The following is a 13,093-nucleotide window of genomic DNA, read 5'->3' on the forward strand; positions in this document are numbered from 1 at the left end:
AAATATATTTAAATGTGGAATCTGAGATATCAGATGTTGGCAGTGTGATGAGAAGACAGAAGCCCCCAAATGCCAATATTGAGATTTGGAGCGCGCGCGCACACACACACACACACACACATATATGAGAGCATTTCGTTGTAGCATAAGAATGATTTGGAGCTCACTTTCAGAAATCATACAGTAATGCTTTTAACCTGATTTAAAATAGATGTTATCTAAAGAACTAAATGGTTTTTGGTAGCCAGGTGCCACTTGACAATAAGGAGAGCAGGTATTTTGTGGACTGCAGTTTCCATCATCCCTGAGCACTGGCTATTCTGGATAGGGGTGATGGAATCTGGAGACATAGGGGAATACAATTATCACCCAAATTTTGAATGCCTAATAATTGGGATAATTTGGGGCTTCTGAGAAGGTAGAAAATATATTTTTAAAATACTCACTGAAAATTTTTATTGCATCGACTTTAACTGATATACTTGTAATGCAACATTATACTAGTACAGTAGTTTAGTCAAGTCTCTAAGCATCACTTTAAGTATACTGGTTTGATTTAGGCTGCCAATGCAACAGAAGCAAGTCTAGGGAATTATCAGTGTAAAAAAAACAACCCCACCAGCCTAGGCAAAAAGGGAAGGAGGAGGCGCCTGGCTGGTGCTGTGGGCAGTGCCAGCATTCAGCAGTGAGTCACATGGGGAAGGGGAGCTATGTCTGGGTGACTGACTGGTATCCAACCGGGACATCAGCCAGGCCCATTACACCACATATCCTTTCTGTGACAGCCGGAAGCTGCTTGCTCAAGGCAGTCTGGGGTGCCTCTTTATGTGAGTAACGAGAACATAGAACCACTCATGCAACCGGGAGTTGTGCAAGCTGACCAAGATATTTTACTGACAGAGCTAAACACAAACAACATGTATAGATTGTGTAACATGTTAACCAACCTCTCCACCAAGTGTTACTAGCAAAGCTAAGGGGAGCAGCAGCAATGAAAAAACAAACATTAATTCGTATTAGTGAAAGAATGCTACTCCACGGGATAAAATTTTAGGGCAAACTTATTTTTCTGTTTAAATTATTGGGAAAATAATGTTTAGATCTTTATTGCTTCCTTATCTTTAAAAAAACTGTGGTAGTCTGTTGGCTGTAATGGAAAAATAAATAATCAAATAAGTATCCTTCACCTTCTTCTGAAACCCCCCCCCCCTCCTTTTCCCAGAATTCTGAAGAGAAGCCAGGATCCCTGGCTATTGCCTGCTAGACTTCTCTCACCTCACAGATGTATCCTCCCACAAAACTGCGACAAGTGCCTCCATTTCGGCACAGGCTGTGCTGGCAGTGGTTGACTTCACTTTCACAGTAACTGCCAGTGTAGCTTTTCTTGCAAATACAGTAGTGAGTATTTCCAGCATCCACACAACGGCCACCATAATGACACACTTGCTCCTTGGTAACACCTATCCCATCAGAAAGAAAATTGTACAATGTCAGTCTAATAGACATTCCTTCCCAAAGGACAGTTAGGCAAAGTCATCAAAAACAAGGGAGGTCAAGAACGAAAGAAATAGTGAAAACCAAGAACGGAACCCAAGACCTTGCACCTAGAGATGTAAAATTTTGAAGCCATGAAGGAAAAAAAAAAAGGGGGGGGGTTTCCCCCCAGGAAAAAAATGGAAATTTTCACAAAAATTGAAAAAATTAAACTTTAGCACTTTTTATAGATTGAAAGTCACTTTGTTACTTTAGGAACATAAAATACCACTATATACAATTTGATTTGGCATCAAATTATCACAATTGGTATGTTAAAAATACAGTGTATTCAAACAATTATTACAAATGAAATTTACTTTTATGATTTTTAAAAAATATTTGTAACAAATGGAGTAACAGTCTCCCAAATTGTATGGAACCTCACTGGTTTTGCTTGTACATGTGGAACAGGCAAGAAAAATATTTTAAAGAAACCATCAACATTAGTAACAAAGAAAATTATTTATAATTCCTCTACATAGTATCAGATAGATATAAAGATCCCATTCCCATCAAACGAATCGAAAGAGAAAAGTGTATGAAAGGGAGAAGGGACTAAGATTGAATGAACAGGCATGACATTTAATCACTCATTTCCAAACTCTAGGCCACACTGCAGAAATAATCCAGTTTGATACCACTTTAACTGTCATGGCTCAATGCCAGGGGTAGGCAACCTGTGGCCCGCGGGCCGGATGCGGCCCGGCAAGGCCTTGGGACCGGCCTCAGCCCGGTCCTGCTGGCGATTGCCGCCGGGGCCTTTGGCGTCTCGCACGAGGGGCATGGTGGGGCAATTGTCTATAGAAGCCTCAGAAACATGCATTTATCTTAACATTTTTTTAAAAAATCAGCAAATTTTTTTGCGTGTCCTCCATTTTTTATTTAAAATGTGCCCTCCATTTGGAAATTTTGTCCTACATTTGTCCCGGTTTGTTTATTTATTTACTTAATTTTTTTAAAAAATTATTTAATTATTTATTTTTTGGCTTCGGCCCCCCAGTTGTCTGAGGGACAGCAACTCGGCCCCCGGCTCAAAAGGGTTGCCTACCCATGCTCAATGCTATGGGATAGCCAGGGGTCAATGCTATGGAATTCTGGGAATTATAGTTTGTTGTGGCACCAGAGCTCTCTGACAGGGAATGTGAAATATCTCACAAAACTACAATTCCCTGAATTCCATTGCATTGAGCCCTGGCAGTTAAAGTGGTATTAAACTATATTATTTCCACAGTGCAGATGCAGCCCTGGTTATCAGTATCAGTTTCAATCTCTGCTTCTGCTTCAACATTTGTCATCATCACAATTATCATGGCCTTCTAAAACCCAAAGGTTTACCAGGATTTCACTATCCTTTCGCATGCCAGTTTTTTTCTTGATTTATCTATATTCAACTATTAATCGACCTCATGTATAAGTTGAGGGCAGGCTTTGGGGCCAACATTATGGATTTTGCCATGACCCATAGATAAGTCGAGGGCAAAATTTAGGAGCGTGTAACAAAGGATCTAAAGGACGATGGGGAAAAAAACAATACCAAAGAACTTACAAAATTCCAGCAGACATAACTGTTTGTATGCACACTAAAGGATGAGAGAGTAGAGGGGACCACTGCTTCCAGTACAGATTATACTCTTGCCTTTAACCAGGGCACGGTTAAAGACTTAAAACGAGTATATACCGTACTCTGTTTCCAAATATAGGCCAGATTCTTTCAGTGCCCCCTAAAGGAAGAAATGCATCTTGCTCGTGCATTGGACAGTTCAATTTGTCACCTAGGACTTGCCTGTCCTCCTCACTCAGTGCACAGGAATTAAAATATGATACTGTGCATAGTTTTTAGAAATGATTTGGAGAATATATGCACACCTTGTCTAAGGTTTTATTCATCATGCATTTCATAAACAAATTTCTTCTGTTATAGTTTTTTTGGAGGGGGAATGAAAAAAGCTTCAGGAAAAAAATGAAAGAAAAACTTCTTTTTCTGAATTTTTCCAGTTTTTTTTCTGGGCCTTCACATATCTACTTGATCCAACCTTTTGCTTGAGAACGTATCCCCAACCCATGCTTCAGAACTGAAAAGAAACTTTATTAGAAATGGACAACCTAAGTCCAATGTTTTCAAAGTTCTACCTTTCATTTCTCTTTGAAGAGCATAATTTAATGACCTCTAGAAGAGAAAAGCGAGACACATCTCAAGATGCTTTGAGATGGTCTTTATTAGCTAAAAAATTCTTCATCTTTTATTTATCTACTTTCATTTTGCCAGTAAATGGTTTTGGAGTTCTTTGTTCAGAAATTTCTGCAGTGTTGACTTTATATACATAAGGTAATTATATCCATTAAGTGGGTATACATAGGCTACAGACAATGTCCAAATATATAACAGTGATTTTATATGTGATGATGTCAGTTGTGTTGCCCTTACTCGTTTTTTACACAGCCCTCTGAAAAAAGCGTTAAGAGTAGCCACAGGCTAAAATGCATCAGGTTTTTAGCCAACAAAGACCTGCTTCCAGCATCTTGAGATGTGTCTCCCCTTTAAAAATAATAATAAATAAAAATAAAACTTTTATTTATATCCTGCTTTTCTGTGACAAAACAATCAAAGTGGCTTTCTCTTGTAGATTTTATTAGCTGCTCCCTAGTCCTTGCTATTCTAATTCTCATGAGCACCACTAATAGAAAAGGATACAAATGTTTAAAAAGTCAACAAAACGTTTGTAGGAAATTGTAAAAAGTGAAAGCTACCACAAGAGCTCAGTTTTGTTTGCAGAATTTGGTTCTCAAATACCACAGTAGGACTTGGGATTCCAGACCACCTTTCCACTGCCTCAGTGTGTTGTCTGCCAAGCTCTCATTCTGTTTCACTCCTCTTTAGTAGCATGCCATTTTGATATTATACAATGAGTCAAATACAGTGCTGTGGTTTTTGCTAACACCAAACCTAACACCACATATTTTCAGCTTTTATTCTGCTCTAAGGAAGCATGGAAAATCTAACTTCATAGGTTGCAAATATTTAGTTTATACACGTCCCTGGGGACAGCTGTCAGAAGTTTTAATTGTTGCATCAATGAACCTTAGAACATCATCTCAGCATCGCTGAAGGGAAGTGACATATCGTTGGAAATCCTGTATTCTGTAGTACACAGCTCCACATCCCTTTCTTCATTGGAAGAAAGCTTCCATAGGCCATGGCATTATGCAATGGCTATTTATTGCTGGGGGGTGGTATAGCAGGGATATGGGGGAGTTGCCTAAGTAGCACCCAACTTCATTTCTACAACTGGGAGAAGAAAACTAATATCACCCTCCTAGGTCTTTAGCAAGTGGTTGGAGATCCAGGATGCCAATGGTAGGTCTTTCCCTCAGGATACAAAACTGCAGTTGGGTACTGCCTATGTGCCTTCTGCTATCCCTCCCCAGGCAGTAAATGGCCACAGCAGCATTCCCTTGCACATAGAAGCTGCTGAGGGGTTGGAAGGCATGCAAGGAGGTATTGAATAGTTCCTTTATAATATCCAAAAAAAGGACAACCACCTATTCCTGCCTGACTGTGCCAACTGTGAAAGTCCTGTAACAGTTTTGACAGTGAACACAATGATATTGGTGAGTCTGGATAGAAAACCCTACACCTTCAAGCTTGCTGCCTAGATACTTTCATGGGAATGAAGAAGAAAAAATAATGAACAAGGGACTAAATCCCACTTAGACTTCTAATTTCACTGGCCCTGGAACAAGACAGCCTTACCTCGGTTCCTGGCCACCACTTCACAAGAAACATTGGGGATATCACAATAACGACCAGTCCAGCCTCCAGGACAATCACAGGATACAGTAGTCCCTGTCTGCACACAGCGGCCTCCATTCTGACAAGGGGAGCGACTGCACAAATCCAGTAGGGTCTGGAAGGAGCAAGAAGATAAGAATGTGATTATCTTGCATCTGTCAATAATGAAGTCCAACTACCTTCCCACATACCCACTGAGGTCCCAGTGCTGCATCCTCCCTGGTAATCCATATGGAAAGAATTAATAATGGGTTTAAATGTTTTGTTATTATGGTATGCTCCCAACTGGCAAAACCACCTGAGTATTCCTTGCCTAAGAAAACCCTATGAAATTCATGCTGTAATTTAACAAATGACTAGAAGGAGCGTGCACACATACACACAAACAATCTAACCACATGGGTTAAGTTTTGCTTGCAGAATTTGGTTCTCAAGTTCTCAATATTGTTCACCTTTTCCCACTAGACATGGAGAAAATTACCTGGCACTGAGAACCTGTGTAGCCCTGAGGGCAGGTGCAGCGATAGGATTGCACACCATCCTGGCACATACCACCATTGAGGCAGGGCTGTGACTGGCACTCATCAATCTCATGCTGGCAGTGTGAGCCTGTGAAGCCAGCACGACAGTGGCATGTATATGAATTCACACCATCTAAGCACGTTCCACCATTGAAGCAAGAGCTGTGGAAATATGAACAACAATGTCAAGGAGCAAGCCTAATGGACTCCTAGTGAAGACAGGCCTGTCCCACTACATAATGGCTTGCAAAACTATCCAGAACTAACGTAACAGAGGTGCTTCCACTCTAGTTGAAGAGATACAAGTATGAAAAGATAACTTTTTCTCACTATTTAATTTTATTAAGAAAGTTACAATGGAGAAGAAGAGAGAAGGCAGGGAGAGAGGGAAAAACACAGGCTGACAGAGTAACTTCAAATAACATATGGCAAAAGATGTATATGTCCTTTCAAAACTTGGGGATTCAGTACAGCATGTCTTTCTAGAGACTGGCATTAAAGACTTGGATGCAAAGTTGATACAGGTATTGCTGGCATATGAAATAAATGGGTGCCATGTTGAAAAAAGGTTGCTGTGTCTTCATTCCTTAAGAAGTAAGGCTAAGAGAAGAAATTTCCTCTACTCCTACTCAGAAACTGCAGGTTCATTCAGTTGTTCATCCCTCTTCAAAATCAACATTTGGGTATTATTTCCAGTTGGACTGTGTTTGACTGAAAATGATAGCGACCTTAGATCTAGCCCTCAGTACTCTTTTGCATACAATGTTCCAGATTTCAACCATGTTCACAAGAACAGCTAACTCACTGATTTTCACTGACAAGAGGGATTAAAAGCAAAGACGAACAGGAGTAGAGTCCTCTTTTAAACATGTTTACCACTTCTCGACCTGAAATTTATTGGAATACTTACCTATAGTACCTCTGTTGTCTATAATAAAAATTTGTTAAAAACCAACCAAAAAACAACAACAAATAACCCTCTTAAATATCTTTCATTAAACAAAATGCTTCATGCAAAGGGTAAAGCTGAGAATATACTCCAGTACAAGTGAAGTGTGTGAACAGAACAAAAATCAAGGCCACCATTGTGCCACTTGGCTTTGTTGATAAGACTGTATCACTAGTGACCATTCTGCACACTGTGTTTGCCAAACAATCTGAGACACTCCGGGAATTTTGAAAACTGAAAAGCAGTATAAAAATGTCTTATATAAATACATACATTCTGCCACAAACCCTTGGAGAGACACTGGGCAAGTCACACAAACCCTCTTGGCTACCTCACCTGTCAGTGCACTCCTGCACATTATGCTCACAGTGAAGACCAGCCCATCCTGGTGCACAAGAGCAAGTGTAGCTGTTGACATAGTCTGTGCAGGTGGCCCCATTGCGGCAGGGGTTGCTCAAGCACTCATTGGTCTCAGTTGCACAGCGTACACCTGTAAAGCCAGGCAGGCAGGTACACATAAAAGAACTGATGCCATCCTGACAGGAGCCACCATTCAGACAAGGATCTGTTGATGTAAGGAGAGACATATGGATAATTAAGTTCACAATTACCATGTATCTATGATATAACATTAAGAGGTTATGCTTACTTGCATAATTTCCATAAAATGACACTGGTCTACATTATTTAATTTGCCCTAGAATACTAATTTTCTAGGCTTAATGTAGATACAATGTATGTATTTATACATTTTCTAGGCACAATGTATTTATACCCAACCCTTTCATTAAAAAAAAGTTTAAGATGGCCAAAACATAATGTACAATTACTTGCACTAATGTAGGACTTAGAAAGAAAGTTGGAAAAGTTATATGTTGCCTATGCTTACTAACGTCTTCACCCAGTCCCCCTTTCTTGCCTGCGTTTCTCCCCATTCCCTGTGACACATTGCTTCTTCCTGGAAGTTCCATCCAGACCCCTTTACCATGCTGCCCCCCCCCCCCCAAAAAAAAACAGGCAGCAGGGACTTAAACTGCCAGCTGCTCTCTGCCCCCTTCCTTTTGTCTTATCAGCTCAATGAACTCACTGGGTGTGCAATCATCAATATCCATCTCACAGTTGATACCAGTGTAGCCAGGACGGCAAGCACATCGGTAACTGCCCAGCGTGTTGGTGCAGGTGCCCCTGTTTCGACATGGGTTCTGGTCACATTCATTAATGTCAATGTGGCACTGCTGCCCTATGAAGAAAGTGGGAAAACACCAATCATAATTTCATTGTTGCAATTATACTGATTTTTAAAAAAATAATGTTTCCACCCACAGATATTCAACACTGAGCAACTGAGACTCAAATTACGTACAGAAAAATGACTTAGTAGGTTTTAAAAAAAACTACCAAAATGACAGGAAACAATAACATTACATTAGAAACCATCATTTATAGACAGTGCTATACTCTACAATACACAGAAGCAGATGGGAGAAAAGAGATTCCTTGGTTTAAATACCTTGCCAGCCTGGTGCACAGCCACAGGTGAATCCTTCATAGTCAGGCGTGTGGTCACAGACACCATTGTTCTCACATGGATTGGAGGAGCAGGGAGCCAACACTGTCTCACAGTTCCGACCTGCGAAGAGAAACCAATAAGCCTGTCACAGTACTTAGCTTTCCATAGTTCAACAGCCAGAATGTCCTGAATTACAAATGTATTCCTTAGGCTCAAAATGAATGCAGATGAAACTACATCTAGCGACAGAGGAATGTCAATGAGGAAACAAACATCTAACGACAGAGTGATGTCAATGAGAGTTCTGCTTTGTACACTAGAGGAATGTAATCAAGTTCAAGTTCATTCAAGAGCTTTCTCTTCCAGTCAGTTCACACAGCACCAAATGCTAAGTTGTCAGTCATCTGTGGCTTGAATCCAGATGTCTTTCTTTATGGAAGCATTTCTGTTTATACCACATCTTCAAGAATAGAAGTCATAATACAGCGCGCCTGCGTCATACGTGGGCGCACCTTACGCGGCTTGAGCATACGCGCTCAAACCGCGGAGTGCACGCAAGGTGGAAGGGGCGGTGCGTCCCATTCAATTGAATGGGCGCACGCGCCCGTTGCGCCCATGCGCCGCCGCGCTGCCGTGCATGAGCCCCATTGTTTACAATGGGGCTTGAGCATAGGTGGAATTCATCTTACGCAGCGGGATCCAGAAAGGATCCCCGCGTAAGGCGAGGGCCCACTGTATATTGTTTGCTGGAAATTATTCTCTCCTTTCACAGCCTACAGATGCTGTTATAACTGAACTGAAATTTAGAATGTAGTTGTACAAATGCCATATTGGGGAAGAAGAAGCTAAGTCCAACCATTTTGTGATACTGTCATCTGAATGTAGTCAAAGATGGGATACACAAGAGTTAGGCTGACTAAAATAAGGGTTATTTGTTTCTCTCCTTTGGTCATGATCTGTACAACTATCATATGAATGGCTAAAATACAGAATATGAATATGAGTCATGACCCTGCAGTTTTCAATGCAGCATGCAACATAAACGAATTACTTCTTACCAATTCCTCCCTTCCCAACTGTAATCTGGGAATAAAGCTACATCCCAACCAAGGAGGCTTTTGCTACACAGCTCTCTGATGGTCTGGAGATGAGTTTTCCTAACAAGAATTAAATTTTCTAGCAAATTATAACCTAGATATCCACACAACCACACATCTATCCACAAATCACTCTTTGCTCACCAGTGTAAGGCAAGTCACAGAGGCAGTCATAGCTAGCAATTCCATCAATGCAGGTACCCTTGTTGAGGCAGGGGCTGGAGGCACAATCATTTATGTTGGTCTGGCAGTAGGTCCCTGCCGGGAGGGAAAGAATGGAAAATTTTAAGACTGTCCATGAGCAGGAAGACCCAGGGAGAAGAATCTAATGCTACTACCCAATACTAGCTTTCATGTTAGATCAAACAGGAGGAAAAGCTGCCATTCTGCAAATAGTCATACAGTGCCCCACACTATTCCTAGATATGGGTAGATACACAAGAAAAGTACCCTATGGACCTAGACAGATAAAAAATCAAGGGTTTATATGGAAATCCTAATTATAGAAACCAATCAGAGTATTATCCATGAACCAAGGAAGGGAAAATGAGAGATTCTGGAACAGAAAAAATCTAGATAGAGATCAGAAGTACCATAAACCTTTGGGGCAAAATACAGTCGGCCCTTCTTATACACGGATTTTTTATACAGTACACGGATTCAAGCATACACGGTTTGAAAATGTTCCAAAAAAGTATAAAGTTACCTTGATTTTCCTTTTTTTATAAGGGACACCATTTTGCTATGTCATTATATGTAATGGGACTTGAGCATACACGCATTTTGTTATACATGGGGGATCTTGGAACCAAACCCCAGTGTATAACAAGGGTCCACTGTATGAGTGAAGGAAAGCCATTGGAAAGTTTACCTTGGAAGCCTTCTTTGCACTTGCAGCGGTAGCCATTGACGTAGTCTGTGCAGGTGCCCCCATGCTGGCATGGATTGGAGTCACACTCATTACGGTTCACATCACAGTTGGTGCCAGCCCAACCTGGCTCACATTCACACTGGTACCTGCAAAGGGCATAAGAATGCATGAATGAAGTCGATTTCTTACTAAGCCCATTTGACTAGTCAGTAGAGATCAGCATAATCCATTTCTTTCTTCATAACCACCTCACAGCAAACCCTAGCTTGCTACCACCATCAATTTGTCCCAAAGACATCCTGCTGCCTATGCTAGTTCTTACCCGTTGATGTCATCATGGCATGTGCCATGCACACAAGGACTGCTACTGCACTCGTCCACCTCTGAATAACAATGCGGGTCATGGAAACCCTCAGGGCAAAGGCAAGAGAAACCATCTTCACCATCTATACAGGTGCCACCATTCTTGCAGGGATTGGATGCACATTCATTGATCTCTACATTGCACAGAGGACCTAAGTGAGAAAAGGAGATTGTTTAGCAATGGGATGGCTAAGGGCAGTTCCGGCAGCTTTTAAGCCAGCTGGATCAGTCCAGCTTTAACTGCTTTACCAGATGAGAAAAACATCCTATAGCTGAACAGTAGGGCCTCAAGTAATATCCACAAAGCCAAAGAATGGTTACTTGCATAGGAAATCAGCCATGGCATTACCTCTTAAACCAGCATAGCAGCTCTTATATCAACCCCTCCCTCCTTGTCTCTCTACCACTTCCAAGCCATACCTGTAAAGCCAGGTTTGCAGATGCAGTCATAACGATTGATGCCATCACGGCAGATGCCATAATCACAGGGGTTGCTGGCACAGTCATCAAAGTTTATCTCACAGTTAGCACCTGAGAGAGAAAGATATTATCACAGGCACGGAATATCACATATTGCACCTACTTCACAGGGTCCCATATGAATTTGGAACTTCCTTCCCACCTTGGCTAAATTATACCCTAACAGTGGGTGTAACTGAGAGGAACAGAAAGAGATATGATGAAAGCAAAGCTATCACAGCTGTCTAGGCATCACCTAAATTTGCTGCTTGACAGAATTGCAAAATGATACCATGCTGCCTTCCTCAAAGTGCTGCCAGAAGAGAGATGGATGTAATGCAAAGGAAAAAAAGGAACTCTGTGCAACAAGGAGAAATGGCCTACCTGAGGTCCCTGGTTGGCAGTGGCACAGATACTTATTGACCAGGTCAATGCACTTGCCACCATGCTGGCAAGGATTGCTGTGGCACTCATTGATCTGGTTCTCACAACGGTAACCAGTGTAACCAGCCACACATGTGCAAGTGAAGCTAGCAATGCCATCCACACAAGTGCCATGGTGGCAAGGATCTGGCGAACAGTCATCAATGTTCTTTTCACATAGAGTCCCCTCGAAACCTGTGAGGGAGAAGTGAATGACGCATTAGCATGGCTCACAGAAATTCATACACATACAGCACAATGGAAAAAGCTACCTCCCCTGCCTCTGCCTCTCTGGTTTCAGAAAACCAGTACTTGATGTTAGGTCTGATCTTTCAACCAAATCTGGTTGACAAGGCATTTATCCTTTCTTCCCAATTCTTCCCAACTATTTCCATTTAATTAAAACTTCTGTTTTGAATTTTTCAGATTTTTCCTTGGCTCTCATAGATATTTATTATTATCCATATTGCAAAATCTATCTTTCCTGTATTAATTTGTTTGAGCAAATGGTAAGGGATGCAGCTTCTTGCTTAGCAAACAAGTCAGGATGAGGATTTCAGAACCTTGGTAAGAAATGAAAACTAACCTACAACTTCCTCATCACTGAAGTATGAACTATGCATTACTTGAACTTCCCTTTTCTCAGTTGTTATAAGCAGTTTTCAATAGGGGTTCCCCGTCTTTTCTTGAAATGTCCAGACCCATACATCTTTACTAATAGGAAGGTTAGCATGGGTTATGATATGATGATGACATGAACTATGTACAATTTGTTCTTTAAATCAGGGATGGGAGCCACTGGTTCTTCAGATACTGCTGGTCTACAATTCCCATCAGTGGCAATTCTGGTCCTCACTACTGACTATACTGGCTTGTGTTGATGAGAATTGGAGTTCAACAATATCAGTTTCCTTGGCATTGGAAATTGGGCAACCTAAAATTCTTAGGTTTGTGTTTTGTCTTCCAAATCAAATTCATGCCTCAGAGTCTAAAAAACCTTGTGCTATCATAATCAACAGTGCCCTCTTGACTCAGGGAAAGCCTTTCTGGAACACAGAAGCAGAGAAAAACAACCACTGTGGAAAACAACACCTTCTGTACAGCGGCACTCATAGGCATTGGGTCGGTCCACACACTTGGCACCATTCTGGCAGGGGGTGCTGGCACACTCGTCAATGTCAATCTGACACATGGAGCCTGAGAAGCCTGAACCCAGAAAGAGAAAGAGGTCAAACAAATCAGAAGGATGTTCTGGCAGCATTTTCATGAACACTCAATATCAAGCAATACATGGGACAACTTCCTGTCCAACGCATACATACACACATGCTATTATCCACCCTGATGCACAGGAATTTGGCAATAACACCAATATTATTTGTACCAAACAAGATGGTAAATGAGAAAGAAAACCTCAAACTGAATTAGGAAAAATGGAAATACTGCACAGATAACTACTTCTGTTTCCCCAGTTGTGTTCCCCATAGGACTAAGTGAGGAAAGGCCTTTGTACTAAGCAGCCTGCATCTGTTAAGATGGAATATAAAACTTTGCAAAATTGACTAAGTCTGAAA

At 41.3% G+C, this 13,093-nt stretch overlaps 1 protein-coding gene across 2 annotated transcripts in view; it reads right to left on the minus strand.

The window, feature by feature from the left end:
- NOTCH3 (notch receptor 3) overlaps positions 1-13,093 on the minus strand; it is a 76,471-nt gene that overhangs the window by 13,677 nt on the left and 49,701 nt on the right. For both annotated transcript variants that reach the window (XM_042451158.1, XM_042451157.1), the window contains exons 10-21: positions 12,612-12,725; positions 11,481-11,714; positions 11,058-11,168; positions 10,597-10,789; positions 10,275-10,420; positions 9,548-9,661; positions 8,307-8,426; positions 7,884-8,036; positions 7,133-7,361; positions 5,808-6,009; positions 5,288-5,441; positions 1,276-1,460 (exon numbers count right to left, since the gene is read on the minus strand). In XM_042451158.1, coding sequence (XP_042307092.1) covers positions 1,276-1,460; positions 5,288-5,441; positions 5,808-6,009; positions 7,133-7,361; positions 7,884-8,036; positions 8,307-8,426; positions 9,548-9,661; positions 10,275-10,420; positions 10,597-10,789; positions 11,058-11,168; positions 11,481-11,714; positions 12,612-12,725 — 1,955 coding nt within the window. The remainder of the gene's footprint in view (positions 1-1,275; positions 1,461-5,287; positions 5,442-5,807; positions 6,010-7,132; positions 7,362-7,883; positions 8,037-8,306; positions 8,427-9,547; positions 9,662-10,274; positions 10,421-10,596; positions 10,790-11,057; positions 11,169-11,480; positions 11,715-12,611; positions 12,726-13,093) is intronic.

The sequence above is a fragment of the Sceloporus undulatus genome, chromosome 2 (genome assembly GCF_019175285.1).
Source record: "Sceloporus undulatus isolate JIND9_A2432 ecotype Alabama chromosome 2, SceUnd_v1.1, whole genome shotgun sequence".
NCBI classification, from domain to species: Eukaryota; Metazoa; Chordata; class Lepidosauria; order Squamata; family Phrynosomatidae; genus Sceloporus; species Sceloporus undulatus.